Source organism: Misgurnus anguillicaudatus, chromosome 4 (genome assembly GCF_027580225.2).
Source record: "Misgurnus anguillicaudatus chromosome 4, ASM2758022v2, whole genome shotgun sequence".
Taxonomy (NCBI): Eukaryota; Metazoa; Chordata; class Actinopteri; order Cypriniformes; family Cobitidae; genus Misgurnus; species Misgurnus anguillicaudatus.
In genome coordinates, this window is record NC_073340.2 from 18,466,067 (window position 1) to 18,493,283 (window position 27,217).

Genomic DNA, 27,217 nt, shown 5'->3' on the forward strand with positions numbered 1-27,217 from the left:
TTTCTTTTTTTTTGACAAAGACTTGAACAGTTACTGTTTATTAGGTTCTAGGACATAACGAATTGTTTATTATAGTACATTAAATTTGGGATGGCACCGTGGGTGGCGATTCAGATGTCACTGAGTAATGTGCATACTGAGTTGTCTGTTGTTTATGTCAAGTAAACGGTGATAAACAGTTTTTGCAATGCGACCATTTTATTTATGTCCCCACCAATGCCAGGAGCAAACCTACGCCCTTGCTGATTGCTATCCGGCAGTTAGGTTAAAACAACCCAATATTGGGTCTTTTTAACCCAGTTGTGTGTTCTGTCCAATGTTAATCCATTATGGGTTAAAAATAATCCAGCCATTTTTACATGTGGTACATTTTGAAAGTAAAATAAGTGACTAGATCTATGAGGAATTTTATGTTATTTAAAGAATTTTCAGCCCTATTTTGTGTAGGTTTGATCACTAGAGTAAAATTGTGACAACTAATCCCCATGTCTTGTCTTCCATACATAACCAGTGTGTCTTTATTTGTAGTATGGTGACGTAATAAGTTTGTATAGGCATTTAACTCAAGGAAGCGTCTGTAAACAGAAAAGTCATTCCCACAGAGCAAAAGCAGCTGATAGTATGAAGAAAGCTTTGGGTTTTATTTGTCTTTTTCTTACTTGTTTGCTGCTTTATGTAGTTCTTTGGATTAACTTCTCTGAACAGTGGAATGGGTAAGTTAATAAAAAAATCATACAAATATATGAAAGAATATGTGTTAGGACTCTTTTTTGCTTATCAAAATTTTAAAGCCTTTGCAAAATAATTATTTTATATTCTAATTGCTATGCATTTATTCTGTTGTTTTGTCTATTTAATATTTCAATTTTCAAAAAAAACCACATTTTAATTTATATATATGTTGTTGTTATTTTTCATTGTTTTTAAAGAACTAAAAGAAAAGTGGTGGGGTCAAAAAATTTTTGTAGAGAAACTTACGAGCATACAGATGATCTTGCTCCAATTAATAAATCTATTATAACTTCTGCACTGAATTTATCATTGCCCGGAGTTACAAATCTCTATGACGCTGAAAACCTGTCTGTTGAGCGTGAAGACAACACAACGCCTATTCCAATTCTTTATAAGACAAATTTTACAAAATTACCTGTGTGGGATTTTGAAGATGTTTATTTGCAAGACCATGACGCAAGAAAACCAGTAAGTTGTTTTCCAGATCCCTTCAGACATTGCAGTGCTGTTTCTTTATGCATGATTTTAAATTATCACTAGCTGCTTTATAGATCTGTTCAGACTCAAAGTCCATTCACAACACCAAGGATCCCAAGTTCAAGGAAGCTTTTCTTCCCAACATTCAACTATGGCTGTACAGAGGTCTACTCAACATAACAGAATGGAATAGATTAGCACACTTCAACAATCCCTTCGGCTTTATGGAGTACAAATACGATGGTAAACACATTGATTTCAATTAATGCCATTAACTTACTCAGTCAATATTAAAGATATTAAGGTTAAATTTTTCACAGAAATTTTCTTGGCATTGTATTGAGTGATTTTATGTAAAAAACACGGTAACACGTTATTTTACGGTGTCTTTGTTACACATGTTACATGTAATTATTATAGTAATAACAGATAATTATGCATAATTACATGCAACTAACCCTAAACCAAACCCTAATCCTAACCCCAACCCTATAGTGTGAAGGTTTGAGATGAAGAACAAGGGAACCCAAACGCAGGCGACGTCGGGGGGTGAACATAGAACATTTATTAACAAAGACATGAAAACAAAAGCCCACGTGGGGGCAAAACTACATACAACATGATATAACAAACACTGACTTAACACAACAAACTAGACTCTAATGAAAACATTAAACTGAATAAACACTAAGACTACACTACACTACACTACATGACATGACATGTATGAACACAATGAACCAGTACAAGACAAGAGACAAGAGGAGATTAAATAGGGAAACTAAAGGCCCGGGTATACTTTTTTCCCGCGTCCGCGTCCGGCTCGCGCGCGCACGCGGCCGCGCAGCTTTCCGAGTATAGTCCCCGCGGCTACACGCGGACGGCCGCGTTCGACACTATACGCAATACAAATGATTTCTTATTCAAATTATTAGTCTAACAGGCTGTCAGGGCAGCACTGATTTGGAGACATTTACAGTACTTTAAAACATTAAGATAGGTGAAGAAAAGTAACTGATCCCCCACTGCAAACACAGTTTAGAACAAACAACAAGACAACAAAGTCAGGAATCAAACAAACATGCTCCACAGCTTTCTGTTCTTGGAAGAAGTAAAAGTTAAAGAAGAAAAACGATAGTGTGTGTGTGCAAATGCTGTCTATTTCCTTTGTATAATTGTTTATAGTGGAGTGTCCTGTCTAAATATTTTCACGCGCATGCGCTGTCGTACGCGGACTGTACACGCACTGTCCGCGGTCTCAAATTTTGGGCTGCACGCGGACGGTCCGCGCGGCCGGCCGCGGACCCTCCTGATGACGAAAATGACGTCATGCGGACGGCGCGCATACGCGGACGTCCCTAGTATACTTTCGGCTTAAGCGAGGGCAACACAGGTGCGAGGGATAACTGATAATGAATAATTAACAGGAAGAACAAGGGGGGCGGGGACTAGAGACGAGACACCAGAGGCACATGCCACAATAAACAAGGCATGAGCCTCCACATGAAACAAGAGACTGTCAGAACCTGCCATCACTATAAAACATAAATATAGAGTCCTGACATATAGTAAGTACATGTTGTTAATGATTATTACTTGGTACTTAAATGTATAGTTACACTGTAACAATGATACCGTAAAATAAAGTGTGACCGAAAACACTAAATCACAAAACAATCACTTGAGCTGGGATTTACAGGCGGGGGTACAGATAAGGTTTTATATATAATTTGATATTAAGAAATAGTAACTGTTACTAACATGATAATAACATGATACTGCTAAATGGTAAGTCTCCCATTGTGATTTTTTTGTTGAAGAGATAAGACCAGCAGTAGATTTGATACCAAAGCCCAAATTTTTAAAATTACTGCCTGTGCCCGAGAGTGCGAAGGATGGTTGTATTCGCTGTGCTGTTGTGGGCTTGAGTGGCATTCTCAATAACTCAAAAATGGGCAAAGAGATCGACTCTCATGATTATGTGTTTCGGTAAGCATACAAGTTTTCTAGTGGTAATAAATTTTTATACATATTTTTTTGTAAATCTCTATATAGTTATTTAATACCCTGGATTTCTACAAAGGATGAACTTTTATTGTAAAACGTTAAGCTAAAAGCACAACGGATTTGTTAAAAACAACACATTAGTGTTGATTCTGGGACAACACACTAAATGCGTTGTCCCAGAATACACCCATCTCTGTGTTATTATTGAAACAACACATTTTGTGTTACTTTTAACACAACTTGTGTTTTATTTTATCAAAATCAACAGAAAATGACACATAATGTGTTAAAATTATACATAATGTGTTAAAAGCTTATGAACACATCCTTTCTAAGAGTGCGGTACATATTTGTAATGTTAACTGATAGTATAATTGAAGTAATTATGCTGATAATTGAATTACATAATACATGCCAACAACAGTTTTCATCTTGATACAATTTACTCCTGCATAGGGTAAATGGGGCACTTACCCAAGGTTATGAGGAAGATGTTGGAAATAAAACATCTGTCTATGTGCACACAGCTTTTTCCTTATATTCCAGCTTACATAAATTCAAAAAGGTTGACTATCAGAGACTTCTACAAAATGAGGTCAGTATATTTTAATGTGGGCTCATTGTATTTTTTATAGCAGTTTGGGTGCAGTCCTTGTAAATTGTGTGCTTGAACTTCACTGTAAAACATTTCTTTAGAAATTACTGTATTACTGGCAACTAGCTGCCAGTAACTTACTGTAGATTTTACATTTATGTTATTTACTGGCAACAGTTTGTTTGAAGTTAAATGAACATAAAACATTTTCAGTCTTTATCTTCTACAGTAAGTACAAGCAACCAGCTGCATAATTACAGCAATTTTTTTACAGTGTTGTTAAAGGAGAAGGTTTAATTCCCTGATTCCCTGAAGTTCTTATTCTTTTTGTGCAACAAGTGGTAGGCATTTTTTTCAAGTAGAATCATAATTCTTCATTACTAGCTACATAAATTTTACAGTAACATAACATTTATTGTGCATTATTTATTAAATTTACTGAAATGTTTTACAAAATAAGTGGATTTGTAACAAACTGTTGCTATTTCATAGAACACCAAACATGTTATGATACCTGAGGGCTTGAGGGACTTCGAGTGGCTCCAAGGTCTACTACAGGGAAAAGAGGCCACAGGGCACTTTAAGGGTGTGAGGTAAAGTATCAGCTCTAGTTGTCCCAGTGTCAATGCACAATGACTTCAATAAGTGATATGTTATACTGCCAATGAAAAATAAAATAAAATATAATATAAAATATATACTCAAGGTGTATCTCAGTCCTGACTATACAAAGTCCTGGTCAAAATATGTACCATTTGGGCAGTACCCTTTAAAAAGTCCATATGTACCATTTAAGTACAGCGGGTATAATAAGTATTGAACATAAACAACATTATTCAGGGAATGAGTTTAAGGTGAAAAACTTAAAAAAATTACTCAACTGGTAAAAAACTAATTTTTTCAATTAAACTTTAAAAAAAATGTAATGGAAAAAGTATGCGTTACTGATTAAAATAATTTGTTACATTTATTCAACTTAAAATTTTTACAGTGTATATAAAAACGTTGAATGTAAAAATTTACATTTTAATTTAAACTAACAACCCATGTTACATAAAATGAATGATTCACGATTGAAGTGTGTTTGCTTTGCTGTAAATTTTTTTTATTACATTTTATAATTTTATTATAGCCTGGTTTCACAGACAAGGCTTAGCTAAAGCCATGACTAGGCTTTAATTCAACCAGGACTAGGTTGAATTAAAATGTTTAAGCATTTTTTATAAACATGTCTTAGAAAAAGGCATAACTGGTGTATATATCGTAAGACAAATTAATGGCACTGACATATTTAAAAATTTGTCAGTCAAGTTATTTTCTGTTGAGACCGTTTAAACGTGTTTTAGTCTTAAGCCTAGTCTGTAAATTTAATAAAAAATAAACTAATATATACATGAGCATTAAAGTTGTATTAAATGTTTTATTACAATTTTTAGGCCACTGGAACTCTTTAAAGGACATTTTAATGAGAGCAGATTCTATGTTCTTCACCCTGATTTTCTTCGATATATTCGCTACAGGTAATATCTTTATGCTTACAAAGCAGAACAAGTAAAGACCTTTAAAAAAAAACAATTTCCTTCTCATTAGCATGTCAACTCTCCCCCATCTAATATTTTTATACTCCCAATATAAAGATTTATGTTATCAGAGCAAACCCAACAGAAGATCTGGGCACTGTACAGACCAACCAATGGAGCATTTGCTTTGTTCTTGGCTCTGCACACATGTGATATTGTAAGTAAATGCATGATATTTTTCTGTCACGTTAGCAATAAGAATTTTATTTAATAATACTTTTTCCTTCAGGTGGATGTTTATGGATACATTACAGAAGACCACAAGAAATACTCCAACTATTACTACGAAAAGTTAAAGTCTCGTGTAATTTTCTATATAAATCATGATTATGGACTGGAGATCAAGACCTGGAAGAATCTGCATGACGCTGGAATTCTTAAACTCTACCAAGGAAAGGGAGACTTGAACAATACAAAGACATAGGGGTATCTCCATTCGACTGACATTTTTTGGGATTCATGACACTGTATTCATGACCCTGAAAGCCTGTGTCCAGGTTACTAAAACAAATGAGTACAAATTAAAACAGAAGGAAATATATGTGATGGCATTGTATAGTTGTTTTAATTTATCTTTTTGGTGATGTTTATTTATACTTTATTAAGATGTTGTATTTGTTGGTGAAGAATGGAAAAAGAAAATAGTCCAGACTGTACTTCAAACTTGCGCCTTTAATTTAAGCCTATTGTATTTGAAATACAGGCACATTACCAGTGGCGACTCATCAGAATCTAAATAAAGATCAACATTTTTGAATCACTTTCTTACGAAGTCATTAACACCTTGATGATGACCAAATTGCTGGGTTATTTTTAACCCACCATTTGGTCAAAAGGGGACTGTTTATATATGACCCAACAACATCAAAAAATCTTATCAACATAAGTTCTTGTTTTACTTTAACTTGACAAATTAAGTAACTTCAACTTGTTTTTTCAGTTTTGATCAGCTATACACTGTAAATAATCCAACTTCAAAATGTTCTCACAACAAATATTATTTTGTTGAGGGAGATATAAGCTATAGATGGTGATCCTTCATCCAAAGTGGTCTCCTAGGCATGCTGAGATACAGGAAGAAACCGTGGGGAAATCAGGGTGGAATGACAAGTGAAGTTGAGTGTCATCCGCATAGCAGTGGTAGAAAAAGCCATGTTTTCGAATGACAGAAGTAGAACCCAGGGATGTCATGTATATTGAAAAGAGCAGTGGTCCAAGGACAGAGCCTTGAGGCACCCCGGTATGGAGACGTTGGGGTTCGGAGACATCACCTCTCCAGGATACCCTGAATGATCTACCTGAGAGGTACAACTTGAACCATAGAAGCGCTGTGTCAGAGACACCCATAGCCATTAGGGTCGACAGGAGGATGTGGTGATTGACCGTATCAAAAGCGACGGATAGATCCAGTAAGATCAGCACAGATGATTTGGAGGCTGCCCTTGCCTGCCTTAAGGGCTCGTTATAGTTGTGCGTAAGTCCAGGGGCGTTGCACAAGATCTCGGGCTCTATATTACTACTTTCCGAAAAAGCTGTCGGAGCGAGTCACGAGCAGGCAACACACACAAAACATTATCCCACTATCTCGGGATAACTTACGATTTACTATATGTTCATGTTGTTTACATTATATGCAATTACGTGCCCATTGCCAACAAAACAGACATCTGATGCAGTTTTACATACCGTCTCTGCGGCTCATATTGCAGCTCACTAGGACAACGTTAAACATACACACTTGCACAACTCTGCTTCTACCCCCAGATAAACAAACGACATCCATTGTTCCCATAATGCTGGGTTCTTTCACCCAAACAACAACATACTTCTTTGGTTACATTGAATTCATGTCAGCTCTTGGTTGTTTTGTGTGTATACTTCAACTGTACTTCCTGCACTGCAACATATTCAGTAGTCGAGGAATTTAGCACGAGGAATCCAACTATTTAACTGTTGAAATAGACTACCTTTAACCCCCCCAATATGAATTATCAAATGGATTTGATGTCTAAAGAGGATGTGAAATGTGACTCAGTCTGTGAAAACCCAACTAAAGTTATTTTTGTGATTTAGGGGCGAGCTAAAACTCTGTGTATGTTTTGATCGTCGTTCTGAATCTGATCTCTAACAAAAGTTATTTACAAAAATGCAATTATTTCAGCTTAATTTTTTTATTGTTGAAGAAACTTACCCATATTTGAGAGGTGATAAAAGAGAACAAATGAAGATAGGATGTCCTTTCATTTTATATCTTGTATGTTTATATATTATAGAAAATAACTCTTTGTTAAACATTTGTGTAAATCACAAAAAATGTGGGCAGGCAAATTTTTAAAAAAAGCTGGCGGGGAATGGGTTAATTGTGCAGTCCTTTCAAAAAAATATATTTATATGCATTCATGCATAATACAAGGATGGTTAGATGAAGGATCATAGATGGATGAATATGTGGATATTTACAATATTATAGACAGAAATATAAACAATATCCACCTTTAGTATATACTGAATTGTATTGAATTATTTGTGTTTAAACAAAATTTTTTAGCAGGTGTTACATCGAACCTTCTGTTTATTACAATTAACCCCAGCTATGGGGTAAGTTGTAACATTTGCACTCCTGTTACTGTTGATGTAAATGTGTAATAATGGTATAGGTCCCACAAACAAACTTTAAGTGTTCATTTGTAGTAGAGATGTGCATGTTGCTTGTTTAAAAAATATGAATCTAACTTAAATATTTTTTGAATGAAAGAGCCAAAGCCAAAAAGCATTATTTTGTGCCCCACTTTCCACTACTGTTTTCTATACATAACATAATGTAAAGAACATTCTGTGAAAATATAACCTTGATATTTTTGATACTGCCTGAATAAGGCCAAGTCAAATTTTGAAATCAATGTAAATTCAATGATAATCAAAAACTTCTCATAAGACTGCATGGATTTCACAAACAAATGTCTTAGCTGTTTTGACATTATTGTTTCTTTACACTTAACTCTTTCCCCGTCAGCGTTAAAAAAAGTTGCCAGCCAGCGCCAGCATTTTTCACGATTTTCACAAAAGTTTAATACCTTCCAGAAAAGTTTTTTCTTTAAATATATAAACAAACAATATATCAAATGAAAGCTTTCAACACAATATCTGCTTTCAAACAAAAAAAGTTTCATCCTACCTTCATTAGTTCTCTTTTTATCACCTCTCAAATATGGGTAGGTTTCTTCAAAAACACCCAATTTTGAGCAAAAAGTTGAGATCATTCCATTTTTGTGAAGGACTTTTGATAGAGATTAGATGCAGTGCGATCTTTAAAACATACATGAAGTTCTTTCTACTTCCGGGTTGTATAAGTTGAAGAAGTGTGCCACCTGGTGGATAATAGCGGTATTGTGGAAAGCAATCCTCGTCATTGCCAGGGAAGTGTTTTCTCTTAATTAACGAGTTATATCGTCAATGGCGGCGAAAGAGTTAAAGGGTGGTGCGTGATTTTTGAAAAACACTTGGTAAAGGGAGTCGGGCCGACTACCAAAACACAGATGTAGCCAATCAGCAGTGTAAGGGGCGTGTCTACTAACTGACATTGTTGTCTGGGTTGTGTATGTGTGGGGCGGGCCTATCAAAAGAAAGTTCAGATTCTACTGGGGTAGTGGCGTGTTTGTTTAGGTAATTTCAAATGTCAACATTGGCTTTCAGAGATCATGCACCCCGCCTTTAACAGGTTTGATAGTTTAATGTCTGTATACAGCAGACTACAGTAAACTAAATATAAATATATCTGGATGCCTTTCCCTCTTATCAACATTAAGAGCTCAATGGTTCATTATACATTTTTACTTTTCTCTGTTTCAGTCCATCTGCCCCATCACCTGCCTTTCTTTGTTGTTTCAAAAGGTCATAACATAAATTGCCAGCCAATTGTCCTTGAAAAACCTTGAAAGTTTGTGAATTTGGGGGAAAAAATTAAAGGCCCTGAGAAGTTTTTGAAAATATACATACATAGATACAGGTCATTGAAAGTGCTTGAATCTATTTTATGCAAGAAGTTTTCTGGAAAAAAATCCATATTCCCTGTGTAGTGTAGGATAATGTCATAAAAATTCTAGACTTTTTAAGCACACATGCTAAACTGTTCCCTTTAAATGCTTATATCTTCTGTATGTGAATGTTGATTAATTTACATTTAGCTGACGCTTTTATCCAAAGCGACTTGCAATTGCTGTATATGTCAGAGGTTGCACGCGTCTGCATTATTTTATTACATTATTCTGCAATACTGTATGTGTCCAGTATACCCAGGTGAATAAAGTACACTTTAATAATGTACTTAATATAGACCACTAAAAAGTATTCCTTAGTACTTATAAGTCAATCTTAAGAATATGAACTATAATGTGCTAAAAATTTATGTAAGTACCACTTGTAGTAAATTTGAAGTTTACTACAAGTGGTAACTAAATAGGTTTAATACAGAGATAGTATATGCTTACAGCACATTTAATTCATATTCATGGTGTCTTAAAAGAGCACAGATAGGCTAAGTACACTTAGATGTTTTAAGATCATCTTAAGAAGTACTAAAGAACTAAACTTCTAAGAATAATATGTAAAAAATTAGTCAGCGAAAATGGAGCACTTTGTTGATTTTTTACCTGGCTGTACATTGAGTACCACCAGGGCTGTTTGGGGCCAGATTTTAATACATTTATGTCTTTTATCAAACTTACCAATTGTTATTATTTCTATATGTGCTAGTTAATTATAAACAATAGGTCAAATTAAACTGCTAGCAAAAACTTGAGAGAAATGTCACTAAACAAATCCTGTTTGTACTGTCAAGCCTTTGTTATTGTGTCTCTTTATGTTGGAGCAAGAACTGTAGTTATCCAAACATGAGTTGAGGCAAGATCTGAGTGCAGAAAAGACTTTAATAAAAGAAAACATGAAGTGTAATCTGTGGCATGAAACAAGGAGCAAGATCCATAACATAAACATGAAACAACTCTTACAACAAATAATAACCAACAAAGAACAAGATGACTTCTATAGGGACAAAGAATCAGAACATGCCACAAAAGGGAACAGGGAAACAAGAGACAAACATGGCAGTGAACACTTTCAAAATAAAAGACATGAACAAGACAAAACCCTGACAGTTTGCCTTTTTTTGTAATATTAATATACTTTTGAAACACATATATTGTTGTAATTTGAAAAAAATGCTGTTTTATTGATTATTTTAAAATATACTGCTTAAATGTAATAATTGTTTGTTAAAAATAAATCTTAAAATAGATTTAATGTGGGTAATATGGGTGTTACAAGCATTTTTATTGTCATTGCACTCAAATAAACAATCTGTTTTTGAAAAAATACTTGATTTATTTAAACAATGAGACATTCAAGAAAATACATTTCATTAATATGACTGTTTTGGATTGGGTGAATGTAATATTTAGGGTCAGTTTCCCAGACAGTGTTTACATTCATTCAGGACTAGGACATTTTAATACAAACATAATTTACAAAAAAACAAAAAACAAAACTGGTGTGCATCTTATAAACCCGGTCTGGGAGACAACACCATGGTGTATTAAGTTTGACTTAGGAAAAAAACATTGTTTTAAAATAAAAAAAAACATATGTATGATTTGAATTATATTTACAATACATCAGTGTAATAAAGCTTAAATCAAATTATTACAATAATAAATACAATTTAACATAACTAAAAAATAAAAAAAAACATTAACATTAGGTTAATGAGGTCTGGTCAGTCCTGTGTGATGTCCAGTACATTTACGTGTAGCCTTGAGGAAGAAAAAAAAACAAGAGAATTATTCATTCAGTCTTTGATTGATCTATTCATTATACATATATGATATGATCAGACTCTCAAACTGAATCTCTGATCCCTTCAACACAACTGCTCTGACTACTCTGTCTGTAATGCTACCTCATGTCTGACAGCAGTGATGAACAGAAGACCCTGCCTGCCTTCATTCTGGATTAAACCAGCTGTGTCTCAAGATCTGCTGTAATGTGGGCCGTTCAGCTGGATCAAGGGCTACACACTGTCTAATAATGCTACGACACGCTGAAGAATTTTCAAGGTGAAAGCTGGTTAGTCGTGACACAATACTTATACATGACAAATAATATTGCTACTATAAGATTAAACCTCCGATGACAATAACAAGTCTTATATTCAGCTTCTGTTACTCCATGTGACACTCTCAGAGATTTATGTGTGCGTTTCTCTCACTAATTCCTTACTCACCTTCCGATAAGCTGGTATTCCAAAACTGGACTTCCTCTGATTGGACATATGGCATCCATATACACCCATTGACCATTTTATACAGAACCAAACCTAAACACCAGACATTTGTAGGGATGGCGTGATATCTGGGGTTGGATAAGACCTCGGGTGGGCAGTAACTTGGTACTCCTGTAAGCAAGACATGTTCAGAGTTGAACCAACCTGTACAAGCGTCATGTGGTCAAAAGGTTTCAACACAAAAAGTCAGCTCACCTCGATACTTTTTGGTCTTGTAGCCAGCAGGAGAGAACAACTGACCACAACCGAAGTCAATCAACTTGAGCTCTAATGTATTCGTGTTGACCAGCATGTTGCCTAGATGGATGTCATTGTGAAAGACGCCGTGGTCAATGCAGTCGATTACCCCCTGTACTGCTTGACGCATTAAAACACGTGCTGTGTCTTCACTCAGTGGACATGAGTGTTCTATGACAAAATCCAACAAGCTTTTGCAGGGCTTAGGGTACTCCATAATCACGATCACATCCTTGGGATCATCGAACCACTCGTACATTCTGATTGCATTTGGGCTTAAGGGAGCTTCGCTCATCTTAAGTAACAGAGCCACCTCGGTAAGCAGACGTTTGCGATGGCCAGGCTAGAGAAAACAGAGAAAATATACACTTGCATATCTATAAATACAATAAAAGACCTAATGCTCCAGTATATTTAGACTTTACTGTTTATTTTAGTCGAGTGGTATATTAGTTATACTGTATCCTAAGGAATTAAGTAACTAAATATATTCATTAAGTTTTGACACTTACAATCGAAAGAGTACGCGTATCTTCCAACTTGGACATGAATTTGACGGCGACCTGCAAAAGATTCATAAAGTTACAAAAATGAAGTCTCCGTCCTTGTACATGATCTAAAGAAATACACGTTTTGGACATAAAGAATAAAATGTTTGTTAAATTTGTTAAGAGCACACTACCTCTTGACCATCAGAAATACGGGTTGCCCGACGGACCATCCCAAATCCTCCTTTTCCCAGGATATCACCCAATTTATAGTAAGACTGAACGTCTCCTGAAACACACAAACGCAAAGGACATGACAATACCGTATATGAGTTTGCAAGTTTCAATAATTGTCAGGCATGAAGCATCATTTCAATGCTGGTAGTGACAAAGACAGATTTTATTCGTTTAGTCGTAACTCTTTTCACAGACAAGGCTTAGCTAAAGCCAAAACCAGGCCTTAGTTAAGTTAATAAACATGCTGCAGTTACTGGTCAGTGCAAGTTATTTGAGACACCTCAAACGTGTGTCTAAGAATATTTATGAAACCAGACATCAATGTTTAATCCAATACAACACAAATCAGCTAATAGCAGACAAGAGGGTTGTCGTTGAGATGAAATCAAAATGTAGACTTCTTCATGCTATAGTAAATAGACATTAAATAAAACTTGAGAACTGGACAGAAGTAATAATGTAATAATAACTACAGACTCACCATCAGTGGGCTTAAACAGTTTTTGATAAGATGGAGATCTTTCTATTGTATTGCTGCTTAGGCAGGAGAAGGTTTGCTTCGTAGCCAACCAGGTTCTCCTAAAGAACCCGCGGATTCCTGTCGCCGTTTGATCGGGCACTGAGCAAACGTCGGCTGCATTTTCCTCATCAACCGGACACGCGTCAGGTCTATCCTCGAGCGAGTGGGGACCTGAACTTTGCTCGAGACCGGACACAACTGGGACAGACAGCCCTCCATCAGATTGAGGTTTGTCCGGCTGCAGTGAGGGAACAATAGGCTCCACTTCAGTACTGCGGCTGGGGATAAAGAGACGTTTCACAGCCTTACAGAACCCACGGAATCCTGCCTTCTTTCTCCCTGCGCCATTTTGTTCTGAAACCAAGAGAATCACACAGTAAACTGTTAAAAACATCTCTGACCGCACATTAAATATCATCACGGTTTATCGAATTTATAAGGATGAAAGCTGACAACACTGTTATTATTGTGCATTTGGCTCTTAAAGGCGGGGTGAATGATTTTTGAAAAACACTTTGGAAAAGGGAGTCGGCCTGACTACCCAAACACACTTGTAGCCAATCAGCAGTGAGGGGCGTGTCTACTAACCAACATTGTTGCCTGGGTTGCGGCCGGTCTATCAAAAGAAGGCCCAGTTTCTTTTGGGGTATGGGAGTGTTTGTTTAGGTGATTTAAAATATCAGAGATCATGCACCCCACCTTTAAGACTGTGGCACAGGAAACCTTTGGCAGGGATGTCAAAGCTAAAAAACACATCTGAAAAACATTGGAGCCCACAGACTGCATTCTCACTGCATTCTTCAACATAGTAAACTCTTATTTTTATCTCAAATCGATCCTTGTTAGTTTTTGATGCCAAAGCTTATTTCACGAGTTTGCATTAACATGTAATCACTAGTGTAACAAGATAATAAAGCATATTTGGCGTGCCGTCAGAGGGGAGGGCTTTAAGCTTTGAATTTTAGTACTCCCCCTTTTTAACTGGGATAGATGTATTAACTGAGCGTGGCGTGATGCTGCAAAAAACTGTCAAGGGATGGAGGTGAGGGGTGGCTTTTTACATGACCATGCTCCTACCAACCTTAGTTAAATAAACTTCATTTAATTGTAATTTGAAACATAAAATATATTAAAAAGTGTTGATTCTTTATTATTAAACACTAAGATATTATCTTAAACAAATCCTGGGGGCTCATTTATCAACAGTGCATAGAAAATGTTCTAAGTTTTGTTCTACGAATGATATTTAGTTTGTGCGCAAGTCCAAAAAAAACCTGTATTTATCAAACGTGCGCACATCAGTAAGTAATCCTTGTTGATAAATCCCACGCGATCTTAAGCACCATGCTCGTTCACGGTCATTTGCATTCGGAAACTCCTCCAATGAACCATATATGGTAACAACACCTCCCTTTATAAGTCACATGATTGTGCTTTATCCATCACAGTAATAATTGCAAAAAAAGCAGAAAAGGAGGTACTTTACAGACACAGAAATGAGTTACTGGTGGATGAGTTTGGATTCAAGTAACACATACTGTTTGGTTCAGTTAGTGTGGATGAAATCGGCCAATATATATCATTATCTTTCTTTCTTTTAACTCCTTATCTGTATCACCACCCCTCCAAAAGAACCTCATATCGGTGAGGCTTTAGTTTACACATTGATTAACTCTTACCTTCTGGGCTGTCGTCCACAGTGTGTGACACATCCATTGGCATGTTAACAGGAGTAAGTGACAAATCCCATGAACAGATGTCAATCGGATCAGGGAAACTGTCACTAAAAATGTCAACTTCCAATCCATTGACTCCAATGTCAACCTTTGTGTCAGTGAGGGACAAACATACTGTGGACAGGGTGTTAAAAAAGAGGTTAAATGAGACAACGCTTGCGTTTGTACACTTGTGCATGCAAATCAAAACTATCATCACTGTATGATGCTCTTATCTTTGTATAATTGTCTTATTTCCTCTTACCATTTGGTTTGATCCCATTAAAGGTTCCATTAGTGTCATTTGACGACACAGTGTCAGATACCAGGTGTCTCTTTACCACAGTGTTCATGTCTATATCATCTGATGAAGTTTCCTTCACCTTTATAGACTGTATATCAGATTTCAGAAAAGAGTCTAGCACTGCTAGCATTTGTTCTGTCAGTGATTCAGCGCCATTCCTCTGAAGGACACCTTCATCAGCATTGTGCACAGAGGACGCAGACATTATGTCCGATGTATCCAATACATGCGCTTTTCTATGAAAATCTGAATCCGTGTTTAAAGTTTGATCGGGCACTGAGCAAACTTCGGCTGCATTTTCCTCATCAACCGGACACGCATCAGGTCTATCCTCGAGCGAGTGGGAACCTGCACTTTGCTCGAGACCGGACACAACTGGGACAGACAGCCCTCCGTCAGATCGAGGTTTGTCCGGCTGCAGTGAGGGAACAATAGGCTCCACTTCAGTACTGCGGCTGGGGAGAAAGAGACGTTTCACAGCCTTACAAGTTCCCTTAAAGAACCCACGGATTCCTGCCTTCTTTCTCCCTTCGCCATTTTGTTCTGAAACCAAGAGAACCACACAGTAAACTGTTAAAAACATCTCTGACCGCACATTAAATATCATCACAGTTAATTGAATTCATAAGGAGGAAAGCTGACAACACAGTGCTGTGACGGACCACAGTTGATCCGTGATTCATACAGATCAAGACCCACGGTTCGGCTCGAATCAGTTGCACGTGTTTCAAGGCTTGCAAATGATAACATTCAAGTGATTTTAAACAATTTAATCCCAAAAAGGCGTTAAAGTGAGCAGCTTTCTGTATGCACAGATGCACATGAGGTTGAATGCATCCATTCCAGATCCAATCAGACGTGATCATCACTATTTCCCTTTAAAGATCAGAAGAGAGATGCGCTACTGTGTCTCATACTATAGTCCAATAAAATACATTTGGTGAATAGAGCAATGAAAAACAACATAATGTTTTTATGTGGGGCGACTGTTTATGCTGTGCCTCCGTCTTTTTGTGTGTGCGCACGTTTAAGTGCACTCAGTAGTGCATACACGTAGAGACGGGTTTCAAAAAGCAAGCGAACATAAAATCTTTCTGTTCTTGACAGCGCATATACAAAAAAAATGATCTAAACAGTATAAAAAAACATTTATGTCTTAAGTGTATCTATAGATTACAGGCAGAAACCAGGTTCGTTCTTCTCTTAAAGCGACAGTAACCTCAATTAACCTACTTAACTCTGTGTCATTAATGTTAATCAAACAACCCAAGACAAAGAGAAAATCACTTCTGTAGCTCTAAAAGAATTATAATTATATTTTATTTAGACAATAAATACAGTGTTATTATTAGTGGTTATTATTCATTTGATTCCATTTCTGTACGTAATGCTAATTTCAGACCTTACTTAATGTGCAACTTAGTTTTTTTTACTAAATGTTTGTAATTTCTTTATTTGTTTTTAGATTTTCCCACCCCCCTTTATTTCCTGACCCCGAAAAGTTATCCGATCCGTGCCTCAAAAACCACAATGTGATCCGAATTTTGAGTTTTGTGATCCGTCACACCCCTACTTATTTTTATATTAAATAAATGGCTTCCAATAACGCAAGATAAGCCATTGCACTGGGTCAAGGATAGACACCAATTTGACGACAATTCACAATAAATTATTAACATCAACACTGATTTGCTGTTATAAACACTAATAATTTTAACACCTGGGTGTGGTTAATAAATAGACAAAGTGTTGTTTTAACACTGGGGACAGTCCGGAGTAGTATCACTATTCTACCGCTAGATCCTCTACGTAAGCATCCTCAGAGTTGTGTGGATACTTACACACATTTATACGTACGTATAAGTGCAAGTTGGTAAATTACACACTTTGCAAAAAACTGTTAAGCACGCATCTGTCTGTAAGCACGGTTGATAAATGGAGCCCTGATCTTTAATCTTCATTAGATTAGGACTAAGTCAAATGCAGTGTTGTTATACATTTAAGGGTTTATGGGAACAGTTGTATAGCCCTTAAGATGACATTCCTGAAAGATGCTCAATTATCAAAATGACAAGAAAATAGTGTGTGATGTATAAGTGGTCAATACTTGGACATTTAAATATACTTATCAGACACAGATAACCGTGTGGATAAAAGCAGTCAAGTGGTGTCTTCATGAAATTTTTACACCTGGTATTAAGACACATTTTGGACGATTGGATTATAAGTGGATGAAAGAGATACGTTGCCGTTTACACTTGCTGTTTTTAATCCGTCTCTTTTGTCCCTTTGCGAGTTGCTAAAATGCAAGCAGGAGAAATGACGCAAGCAGGAGAAATGACGCGTTTTAACTGATGCGCAGTCAAGCACTAATACAGTATGTGAGATTACAGCTGTGTGTGTTGTTGCTGAACATGATCATTTCAGAGCAATTGATTAAATAAGTTTGCGCAATTTTCACACCCTCACAACATGAAAGAGGCGGAGAGCAGATGCTTTATTTTATGAAGGTTTAAAATCCACACAAAACACTGTGGGTTCGCATTATAAAAACGTTGTGCAGTACATTACACATTAAATCAGTAAGTTGTCAGTCAAACATTGTCTTCTTAACGGTAAGTTGCTAACTAATTTGTAAAGTACATAACCTACTGTAAAGCTAATAAACAGTAGCTGCGTTTACATGGACAATTGTAAGCGGTATAAATTTTCAATCCGAATGAAAATGCTCCATGTAAACACTTTAATCGGAATAAAAAGAGCCAAGCCGAGGAGTGGTTTATACCTTTTGTAATCCGCTCAAAAGGACATGTAAACACTTGATCGGATTGATAACTGAAACTGGGACGCTCCGCGCGTGTGCAATTTTCTTCTTAGTTTCTTTTTTATGGCGGTTGACAAACCCACTTAAAGGTGCATGTCTGCCATCTACTGGACTGGAGTGTGGAGCATATGCACCGGGTGTGCCTCATAAGCCTTGAAAAGGGAAGCCTCTGGCTCTTTGATCGCCCCCTGGTGGCTGGCTGCAGTACAAGTCATAACCCCGCCCTCTCATTCAAATGAATGGGACTCTGCTCTAAATTAAAAAAATATTTACACTTCCAATAAAAGTTTCTGAAGGATGGTTTTGGTTCTTTCAAGTAGTTGTTATCAAGCTGATATATGTTCAAGTGTTCATTATTGTGGTAAGTTTCATTTTAGCTTGTAATTTGATGCTATAGAAACGGGGCGTGTCGTTATGTTTGGCGTGGTTGAATTGGCCGAGCGAGCGTTTGGGTGGAAGTTTGATACCGCGGCTCCGCCTATGGCTTCACGGACGATTCCTTCTGCGCATGCCTTGGCTTCAAACTGACGTTTTTACGTAACATGGCGGCGACCGTGGTCGGACATTTTTGGCTTCAATTCATTACAATGGTGGGAGGCGACGTTGCGTCGTCCATCTTTTTTTAAAGTCTATGATATGCACAAGTGCAATAACGTAAAATTGGCGTAATGACGTGTGACGCAAAAAATACGAGTTTGTTTCATTAAAGGGAATCACATGAGGCGACTGTCTTTTCTTTCTTAAATTTTCCTAATCTCATTCCAATCCTCTGTAAAGTGATACGAGACGGCGTTCTCCGGTCAGTCAATGATTTACACTCTGATCCACAAACGCACATGTTTGAACTCGCTCTCGCGGACGGTCTCTGCAGCACACATGTGAATGGGTGTTTTTGCTGCTGCTTGATAATCAGCACAGCACAAAGCTCTGTGTGCTCGTCGTTTATTAATTATGACCTGAAATTAACACAAAGCGATTTTAGGACGACAATGATTGTATGCGTATATTGAAGCAGCGCGAACCTATATTTGTGCAATGTGTGCATGTCAAATGATCAAATCTGATTTAACGCTTGTGCCATATAAACACGCACATCAATCCCATCGCATTATAAAGTGTTCATGTAAACGCCATGATAGGATTTATCAATCAGAATGATTTCATTCCAATGGAGGCTAAAGGTGTCCTTGTAAACATAGCTACTGACTCCATAAGTATCCCTTTTCAAGTCCAATATAAAGTTATTCTCATCAAAACTGCTAATGATTCAAGTTATATATGTTTTGTTTTGTTTGTGTTTTAAAGTTATTTATAATAGGTCAAGTTTACTAGTGCACTTATATCAGACTCATTTTGGATAAAAAAAGTTTATTATTAAATTGTTAAACACGCCTGCCTATATTACATCTTCGTCACGTCTTTTTAAGTGTTGATCATCACCACATTTGAGTGATCATTGCAAAAAATGCTATATTAATATATAGTACATTCTGTTAGTGTATATAGTGTACTCTGTTTACAGTACTGTAGTATAATATACTGTGTGTACTGTACTATAATATACACATAAGAATATCGATACACATACTATATCTCATTATCTGTCTTTTTTTACTCCCTATCTGTATCACCCCCCCCCCCCCCCAAAAAAAAAAAAACTCATATTGGTGAGGCTTTAGTTTACACATCGATTTCCTCTTACCTTCTGGGCTGTCGTCCACAGTGTGTGACAGTGACACATCCATTGGCCTGTTACCAGGAGTGAGTGACAAATCCCGTGAATCGATGTCAATCGGATCAGGGAAACTGTCACTACTAATGTCAACTTCCAATTCATTTACTCCAATGTCAACCTCGATGTCAGTGAGGGACAAACATACTGTGGACAGGGTGTTAAAAAAAACAGGTTAAATGAGACAACGCGTGTGTTTATACACTTGTGCATTTCTGTGTTTTCACACTATCACTCTTTTTCTCTCTGATCCTTCAAATGTAAAAATTAATAAAGTTAAACTACAAGAAAACTTTAGTTGGGTGGCTTTTTTCAAATGTAAGTCATGTACAGTAGACACCCGCACATACGACGTACTTTACGTTTTGTTACGACACTTGGCCATAAAAACAGGCATCTACTAATATTACAGATCTTCTATCTAACGTCAGCATAAATGTAGGTTACATGTTTAATTCATCTCACCTTTTGGACTCAGAGAGTACTCAGGGAGTGGCGAATCCTGTGACTGATGGATAGTCAAATCAAGGAATCGGTCACTACAACCGTCAACTTCCGGTCCATCGACTCCACTCCTCTCAAAGATGTCGCCATCGGTGAGGATGACAGACAAACATGCTGAGGATATGATGAGAAATCAAAGGTTAACACTTGTGTTTGTACACCTGCTTTTGCACTTCTACTATTGCTCCAAAGAAATGTACTACTGCTCCGGGCCATCTTTTCAAATGTAAGTGATGCAAGTACCAGGAAACATATTCCATATGGCACCCAATCACACTACATAGAAAGTATGGCAGGGCCTATTTTTGTTCAGGACATTTATTTGGCTTAAAGGATTAGTCTATTTTCTTTTAAAAAATCCAGATAATTTACTCACCACCATGTCATCCAAAATGTTGATGTCTTTTTTAGTTCAGTCGAGAAGAAATTATGCTTTTTGAGGAAAACATTCCAGGACCCCAACACGTAACAGTTTTAAGGCAGTTTAAAATTGCAGTTTCAAAGGACTCTAAATGATCTCAAACGAGGCATTAGGGCCTTAACTAGCGAAACGATTGTAGTTTTTGGCAAGAAAAATAAAAAATATGCTTTTAAACCACAACTTCTCGTCTTCCTCGGGTCCTGTCACGGATGACGTATGCGAAACTACATTTATTAGTAATGGTTGGGTCACTGGTTAGTCCCTGATCAACCAATCATAATGAAGACCTGATCTCCAACTCAATTTGCACTGTCAAATATTTCTCCAGACTGAAGTATTAACCCCCGATTTATTTACAGTGAAATTTGCTCTCCTTACTTCTTGTACTTTAACATTGCAGTAAACTGGACCATCTACTGTTATAACTGCAAATTACTACTATTATTCTTATGAAAATAACATTAATAAAATTATTTAAGTGGTCAACACTGACATTTAATCTACCCAATAAAAATACACTATTGTCCAATAACCATCTTAAGTTGGGTTATATAACAGATGTCTTTGTGTGCTATTCTACTAAGAGTAAAGATTTAGTTTGCACATTCATTAATTTCATCTTACCTTTTGGCTCAGCATGTGTAGTAAAAGGCTCCATGGACATTTGGTCAGCGGAGAACAACAAATCCCATCCCTGGATGTTTTTCAGATCAGAGAAAAGTTCACTCAAAACGCTGGCGTCCTGTCCATGGGCTCCTCTACACTTGCCACCCTCGGTGTTGGTGAGGGGCAAACACACTGTAGTTAAAGAAGAAGTTTAATGAGAAATGCACATATACGTCATATACTGATACGTCATATTGCCTGATAACCGCGTTCAGTTAGGCCATAAAACAAACGTTGTCTGCTAATCTACTCATATTATAGAATCCAATAAGCGCATAAATGTAGTTTGCACTTAAATTCACTTGATCTCACCTTTTGGACTGTCGTCCTCAGTGCGTAAAAGTGACGTCTCCATGAACTTTCCGTCTGCGAAGTGCGACGAATCCCGTGACTGATAGATGATCAGATCAGAGAAACTGTCACTCCAAACGCTGACTTCAAGCCCGTCAACGCCTCTCTTAGTAATGCTACCCTCAGTGTTAGTGAGGGGCAAACACACTGTAGTTAAAGAAGAAGTTCAATGAGAAAATGCTTGTGTTTCTACGCCTGTTTCTGTACTTTTAAACTATTGCTCTGTTATCTTTAAAACATCTACATACATACTAATTTTCTCATCAATATAACAAACAAAGTAATGTGTGACCCTTACAAAAATTAACCATATTTTATTTGTGGTAAAAGTGTAGTGACTGCTGGAAAAACCAGCATATGTTGTGTTTTTGTGCTGGTGACCACCAGCTAAACCAGTACCAAACCAGCATGAAAATGATGCTGGTCTATGCTGTTTTTTTAGCAGGGAATGTTTTTTGTTTTGGTGTATTGATTACTATTAGCAAAACCGTGGTTTAACTACAGTAAGCATGTTTTTTGTTTTTTGGTGTAAACTTTAGTAAAACCATGGTTCATTTTTGTAAGGGGATATTTACTCAATACTTTCAACATTTTTATTAATATACTCATTGCCTGATAACCGCTTTCAGTTAGGCCATAAAACAAACAGTGTCTGCTAATCTACTCATATTAAAGAATCCAATGCGCATAAATGTAGTTTGCACTTAAACTATTGACTTGAACTTACCTTTTGGACTGTCGTCCTCAGTGCGTAAAAGTGACGTCTCCATGAACTTTCCGTCTGCGAAGTGCGACGAATCCCGTGACTGATCGATGATCAGATCAGGGAAACTGTCACTCCAATAGCTGACTTCAAGCCTGTCAACGCCTCTCTTAGTAATGCCACCCTCGGTGTTAGTGAGGGGCAAACACACTGTAGTTAAAGAAGAAGTTCAATGAGAAAACGCTTGTGTTTCTACGCCTGTTTCTGTACTTTTAAACTATTGCTCTGTTATCTTTAAAACATGAACATACATACAACATGAACATACAATATAACAAACATAGTTATGTGTGACCCTTACAAAAATTAAACATGTTTTTCGTGGTAAAAGTGTAGTGTCTGCTAAAAAAACAGCAGGTGACTAGGGATGCCCCGATCCGATATGCTGGATTGGTATCTCGGTATCGGGCCAATCCGGGGTTTTGGGCTGGATCAGATATTGGATGAATTTGAATGAATTACGGTGAAATGCTGCCACATCCAAACAATACTAACCAACTGCAGAAGCGCAGAACCCTACGTCATGACAGTCTGAGGCCGGAAGTGGGCCTATAAGGCATTCCGCTACTTCTGTGTCGTTGTAAATAATACGGTGATATGATTGTGGAGGCATGCAGGTTTTCTGTCTTTTATGCTCCGTACGGACGCTAACTTTGTTAGAAAACCATACCCATTATATCAAGAGATATCATTATATCTCCATCCAAAAGCCAGAGGGCGCTCTCGTGCAGAAATGCATTTGTGCCACAGAAGAAGTATCATTACAAAATGCTGTTCCAAGAAATATCTAGATTCTAGAAGCCTATTTATATCGCTATTCTTCCGATTGTTTCAGGTATTTTCATGATAATAAAGAATATTTTGAATGATTGTGTTTGAAAGAGTGTTGATTTTTAAATGCACGTTATAAATGACTCAGACTTATGATTTTAGATTGATAAGGACTTCCTACTGATCACAGAGCTGTAAGTTAGTACGTGCACAAGCTGTGCATGAAGCACAGAATCGGAGCCTTGCGATTCAGAATCGATTTCAGACAGGTCTTTTTAAAGGGAACGCGATGCATCGATGTACATCCCTTGAAGCGGACGGATGAAACGTCATTCACACATGCACACACAAGATAACTGTTGGCTATTTTAAACATCTGATTTTATAAAGTCTCAGGAAGCCGTTGGATGGATGCAATTCACTATATGCTGAGAACATGACACATCTCTCTGTGTTTTAACAGTTATGAACTTTTCATTGCAGTACGAGGATTCTCATGAGACGATGATCCAGGCGAATCAATTCTGCGCCCAGGAAGCCCATAAACGTAGCATACAGGATGATTTAAGCGCATCAATTCGCACCCGGAATGTGCATAAAAAGTCCGGTCAAGTGCATAATTCCCAAAATGACCATGTGCACACTAAAGCTTTACTACAGTTTTACGCAATTAAGATTTTTTTTAAGCATACTTAACTGATCAAACGTTTTTTTTTATTGATCAAACTTTTCTTTTTTTTTTATTAATCAAACGTACCTATTATATGTTCTCCTAAACACTCATGACTAATAATTACTTATGTTTCCTTAAACTTGTAAATCATTTTCAATTATTGATTTTTACATTTAAAATTATACTAGATGTAGCAGAAAGCACTATTTAATTACAGTAGGATTAGTATCGGTTGATATTCGGAATTCTGGTATCAAAATCGGAAATGAAAAAGTGGTATCGGGACATCCCTATTGGTGACCACCAGCTAAACCAGCAACAAACCACCATGGGAATGATGGTGGTCTATGCTGTTTTTAGCAGGGCATGGTCTTTTTGTGTATATTGATTACAATTATTAGCAAAACCGTGGTCAACTTTTTGTACGCAGATATTTAAGTGCTCAATACTTTAGACATTTTTATTAATATAATCATTGCCTAATAACCGTGTTCAGTTAGCCCTACTGAAAAATCCAACTAAGACCAGCATAAGCTGGTGAGCTGGTTTAAGCTGGTCCCCAGCTTGGTTTTAGCTGGTTTTGCTGGTGTAGCAAGCTGGTCTAGCTGTGTTTTGGTCACATTTTAAGCTGGTCTTGCTGGACTTAGCTGGTCATGCTGGAATACCAGCTGGCCCACCAGCATGACCAGCTTTGTCAGGCTGGGAGGACCAGCAAAAACCACCTCAAACCAGCTACAACCAGCCAAAACCAGCCACCAGCCCATGCTGGTCTTAGCCGGACCCTTCATCAGGGAGGCCATAAAACAAAAAGTGTCTGCTAATCTACTCATATTAAAGAATCCAATACGCGCACAAATGTAGTTTGCACTTAAATTCACGTGAACTTACCTTTTGGACTGTCGTCCTCTGTGCGTAAAATCGTCTCCATGAACTTTCCGTCTGCGAAGTGCGACAAATCCCGTAACTGATAGATGATCAGATCAGAGAAACTGTCACTTCAAACGCTGACTTCCAGTCTGTCGACGCCTCTCAACGGTGATGCCCTCGGTGTTAGTGAGGGACAAACCGGAGAAGTGATGAGCGATCAAGTGGTCGAAAACACTCGTGAACACACACAAATACTCTATGTATAAGTGGTTGTAAACTTGAGTATTTCTGCACTCTCACACTCGATGTAGCTTTTTATCGCTTTGTAAAGTTTAGGTCTCTTTCTATGATTTTCTTCGCTTGCGCTCAGAACGATCACTGAATGAGTGGTGACGCGGTCCCGTCAGCAGCCTTTTATACCCGTCTGTGGAACGCGCGAGCATTATGATGTCACTTACCATTATTATGATGTAGAATGCTTGTCACGCATCAGTGCACTCATTTTTTTTAAAGAGTGTGTACGTAATGCAATCTCTCTTTTATTTCTTATAAACTTTATTTAGGAAAAACAACTGTGGTTGATTGATTAATTTACTTTTAATTACAACTAGATAGTTTTGTAATGTACACAACACAATATAAAGTATATTAAATTGCTCTGGATTCAAAATCTGTGTATGTGTCTTAATATTTAATGATTTTGCATATTTTATTATAACTTTTTAAATATAAAAAGCTTTATAATAAAATAGTAGTGTAATATATTTCTATTAATGTAATGCTAATATATTTCTTTTAGTGTAAATGTTGAGTTGTGCTACACTACTGTTCGCAGCTAGCGATGCATTCGGAGGTAAATGATGAGGATGGAGATTAATCTTTTAGTATGTTTATTAACTGGCTGCCGACACATCATTCTCACGGACTCGGAACAACTCTCACACACACACTGATGAACACTGAGAAGAACACTACGGTGGCTTACAGAGGACACTCATATACGCGAACGCGTTTACAATAGTAAACCTCTGGTGCCCTCTTGTGATCACTCACATGCACAACATTATATTACATTACATACACAACTGGGGGCACAATAACCATATTCCAACACCCCCACTTGCACTCAGGTTGTAACGAAAATAGAACATATTAATACATGTGGACCTTTTTGTCAAACACATATTAATGTCCAAACAGAACACTTGCACACCTACTTAATTTGAACTTAGTTACAGGTTTGGTCATTACATCAGCAATCATGTTATCAGTAGAACAGTACATTAAAGTTATCCTTCCTTCATTCACAATAGACCTGATAAAGTGATACTTTATGTCTATGTGTTTACATCTCCTTCTGTTTACAGGATTTTTGGCAAGAGCAATTGTTCCCTGATTGTCCTCATGTACCACAGTTTGTGCATACTTGTAGTTATCTATACCTTCCAGTAAATGTTCTAGGTATAAACACTCTTGTATGGTTGAAGCAAGCGCCATGTATTCTGCTTCGCATGTGGAAAGAGCCACAGTTGGTTGCTTTCTAGTCTTCCATGATACTAGAGAGCTGTTTTGGCTTAAACTCACACAGTATCCAGTAGTACTGCGTCTGTCAGTGGCATCAGATGCCCAGTCAGAATCACTGTAGGCTTGTATCCCCAATTTCTCAGAGTCATTTCTCTTAAAACTTATCCCCTTACCTTTGAGATATCGAAGCATATGCTTCACAGTAACCCATTGTTCTTCTGTAGGTTCAGCAAAATACTGTAATAATCTGCTCACAACAAAACTCAAATCTGGTCTGGTACAAACAGTCAGGTATATAAGACTTCCCACAGCTTTGTCTGTACATTTTTACATCTTTCATCTTTACATGATTTTCATTATAATCTAATTTCTGTTCACATGTCGTTTCTCTGATTATACAGTCTTGCATATTAAACCGCTGTAGTATCTTGTTAGTGTATTTTTCGTGTGTCATTTTTATACACCCATCTGACAGATTAAAGTCAATACCCAGAAAATGTTTCAATTTACCCAAGTCTTTCATCTTAAACTTTTTCTGCAAGCATCTCTTTCACTTCTTTCAGTCTCTCATGATTGCTCGCAGCAATGATTAAATCATCAACCCATGTAATTATGATCACCTTTTCTCCTTTTGACTCTTTGGCATAAACACAGTGATCAGCTGCATTTTGTGTGAATCCGTTCTCAGAAAGACAATCGTGCAAAATCTTATTCCAGTTTCGCCCGGATTGTTTCAAACCGTAAAGTGACTTCTCTAGTTTGTAAACTATACCCTCTTTCTCTTGGTAACCCTCTGGTGGATTGATGTAGATCTCATAGTTTATGGGAGCATGCAAGTATGCGGTTTTCACGTCCATTTGATGTAGGAGTAAATTTTCTTGTGCAGCTTTTT

The 27,217-nt window shown here is 37.1% G+C and overlaps 2 protein-coding genes across 2 annotated transcripts; one reads left to right on the plus strand and one right to left on the minus strand.

The window, feature by feature from the left end:
* The first annotated feature begins 606 nt into the window (after positions 1 to 606).
* On the plus strand, positions 607 to 6,011 carry LOC129420376 (alpha-N-acetylgalactosaminide alpha-2,6-sialyltransferase 1). Its single transcript, XM_073866887.1, has 9 exons — positions 607 to 711; positions 1,048 to 1,200; positions 1,284 to 1,452; positions 3,030 to 3,198; positions 3,673 to 3,811; positions 4,304 to 4,404; positions 5,248 to 5,331; positions 5,449 to 5,548; positions 5,621 to 6,011. Exons 1-9 carry the CDS (start codon positions 622 to 624, stop codon positions 5,813 to 5,815), a joined length of 1,200 nt encoding a protein of 399 aa, XP_073722988.1. The 5' UTR covers positions 607 to 621; the 3' UTR covers positions 5,816 to 6,011.
* Positions 6,012 to 10,749: 4,738 nt separating this feature from the next.
* On the minus strand, positions 10,750 to 26,437 carry LOC129420638 (uncharacterized). Its single transcript, XM_073866503.1, has 14 exons — positions 22,455 to 26,437; positions 21,689 to 21,874; positions 21,335 to 21,508; positions 20,251 to 20,403; positions 19,756 to 19,932; positions 15,191 to 15,772; positions 14,890 to 15,060; positions 13,172 to 13,564; positions 12,648 to 12,742; positions 12,478 to 12,528; positions 11,924 to 12,308; positions 11,669 to 11,839; positions 11,345 to 11,485; positions 10,750 to 11,198 (listed from the first exon to the last, which is right to left on the minus strand). Exons 1-13 carry the CDS (start codon positions 22,495 to 22,497, stop codon positions 11,388 to 11,390), a joined length of 2,679 nt encoding a protein of 892 aa, XP_073722604.1. The 5' UTR covers positions 22,498 to 26,437; the 3' UTR covers positions 10,750 to 11,198; positions 11,345 to 11,387.
* Between the last annotated feature and the right edge of the window lie 780 nt (positions 26,438 to 27,217).

Bases quoted from the DNA above. Each gene is read 5' to 3' on its own strand.
- LOC129420376 (XM_073866887.1), top strand. From the start codon at position 622: ATGAAGAAAGCTTTGGGTTTTATTTGTCTTTTTCTTACTTGTTTGCTG. The intron at 1,201-1,283 runs GTAAGTTGTTTT...GCTGCTTTATAG, and splicing joins ACCATGACGCAAGAAAACCA to ATCTGTTCAGACTCAAAGTC. The intron at 1,453-3,029 runs GTAAACACATTG...TTTTTGTTGAAG, and splicing joins TATGGAGTACAAATACGATG to AGATAAGACCAGCAGTAGAT.
- LOC129420638 (XM_073866503.1), bottom strand. From the start codon at position 22,497: ATGGAGACGTCACTTTTACGCACTGAGGACGACAGTCCAAAAG. The intron at 20,404-21,334 runs GTAAGATGAAAT...TCATATCCTCAG, and splicing joins TACACATGCTGAGCCAAAAG to CATGTTTGTCTGTCATCCTC. The intron at 12,743-13,171 runs GTGAGTCTGTAG...TGTGTGTTTCAG, and splicing joins ACTGTTTAAGCCCACTGATG to GAGACGTTCAGTCTTACTAT.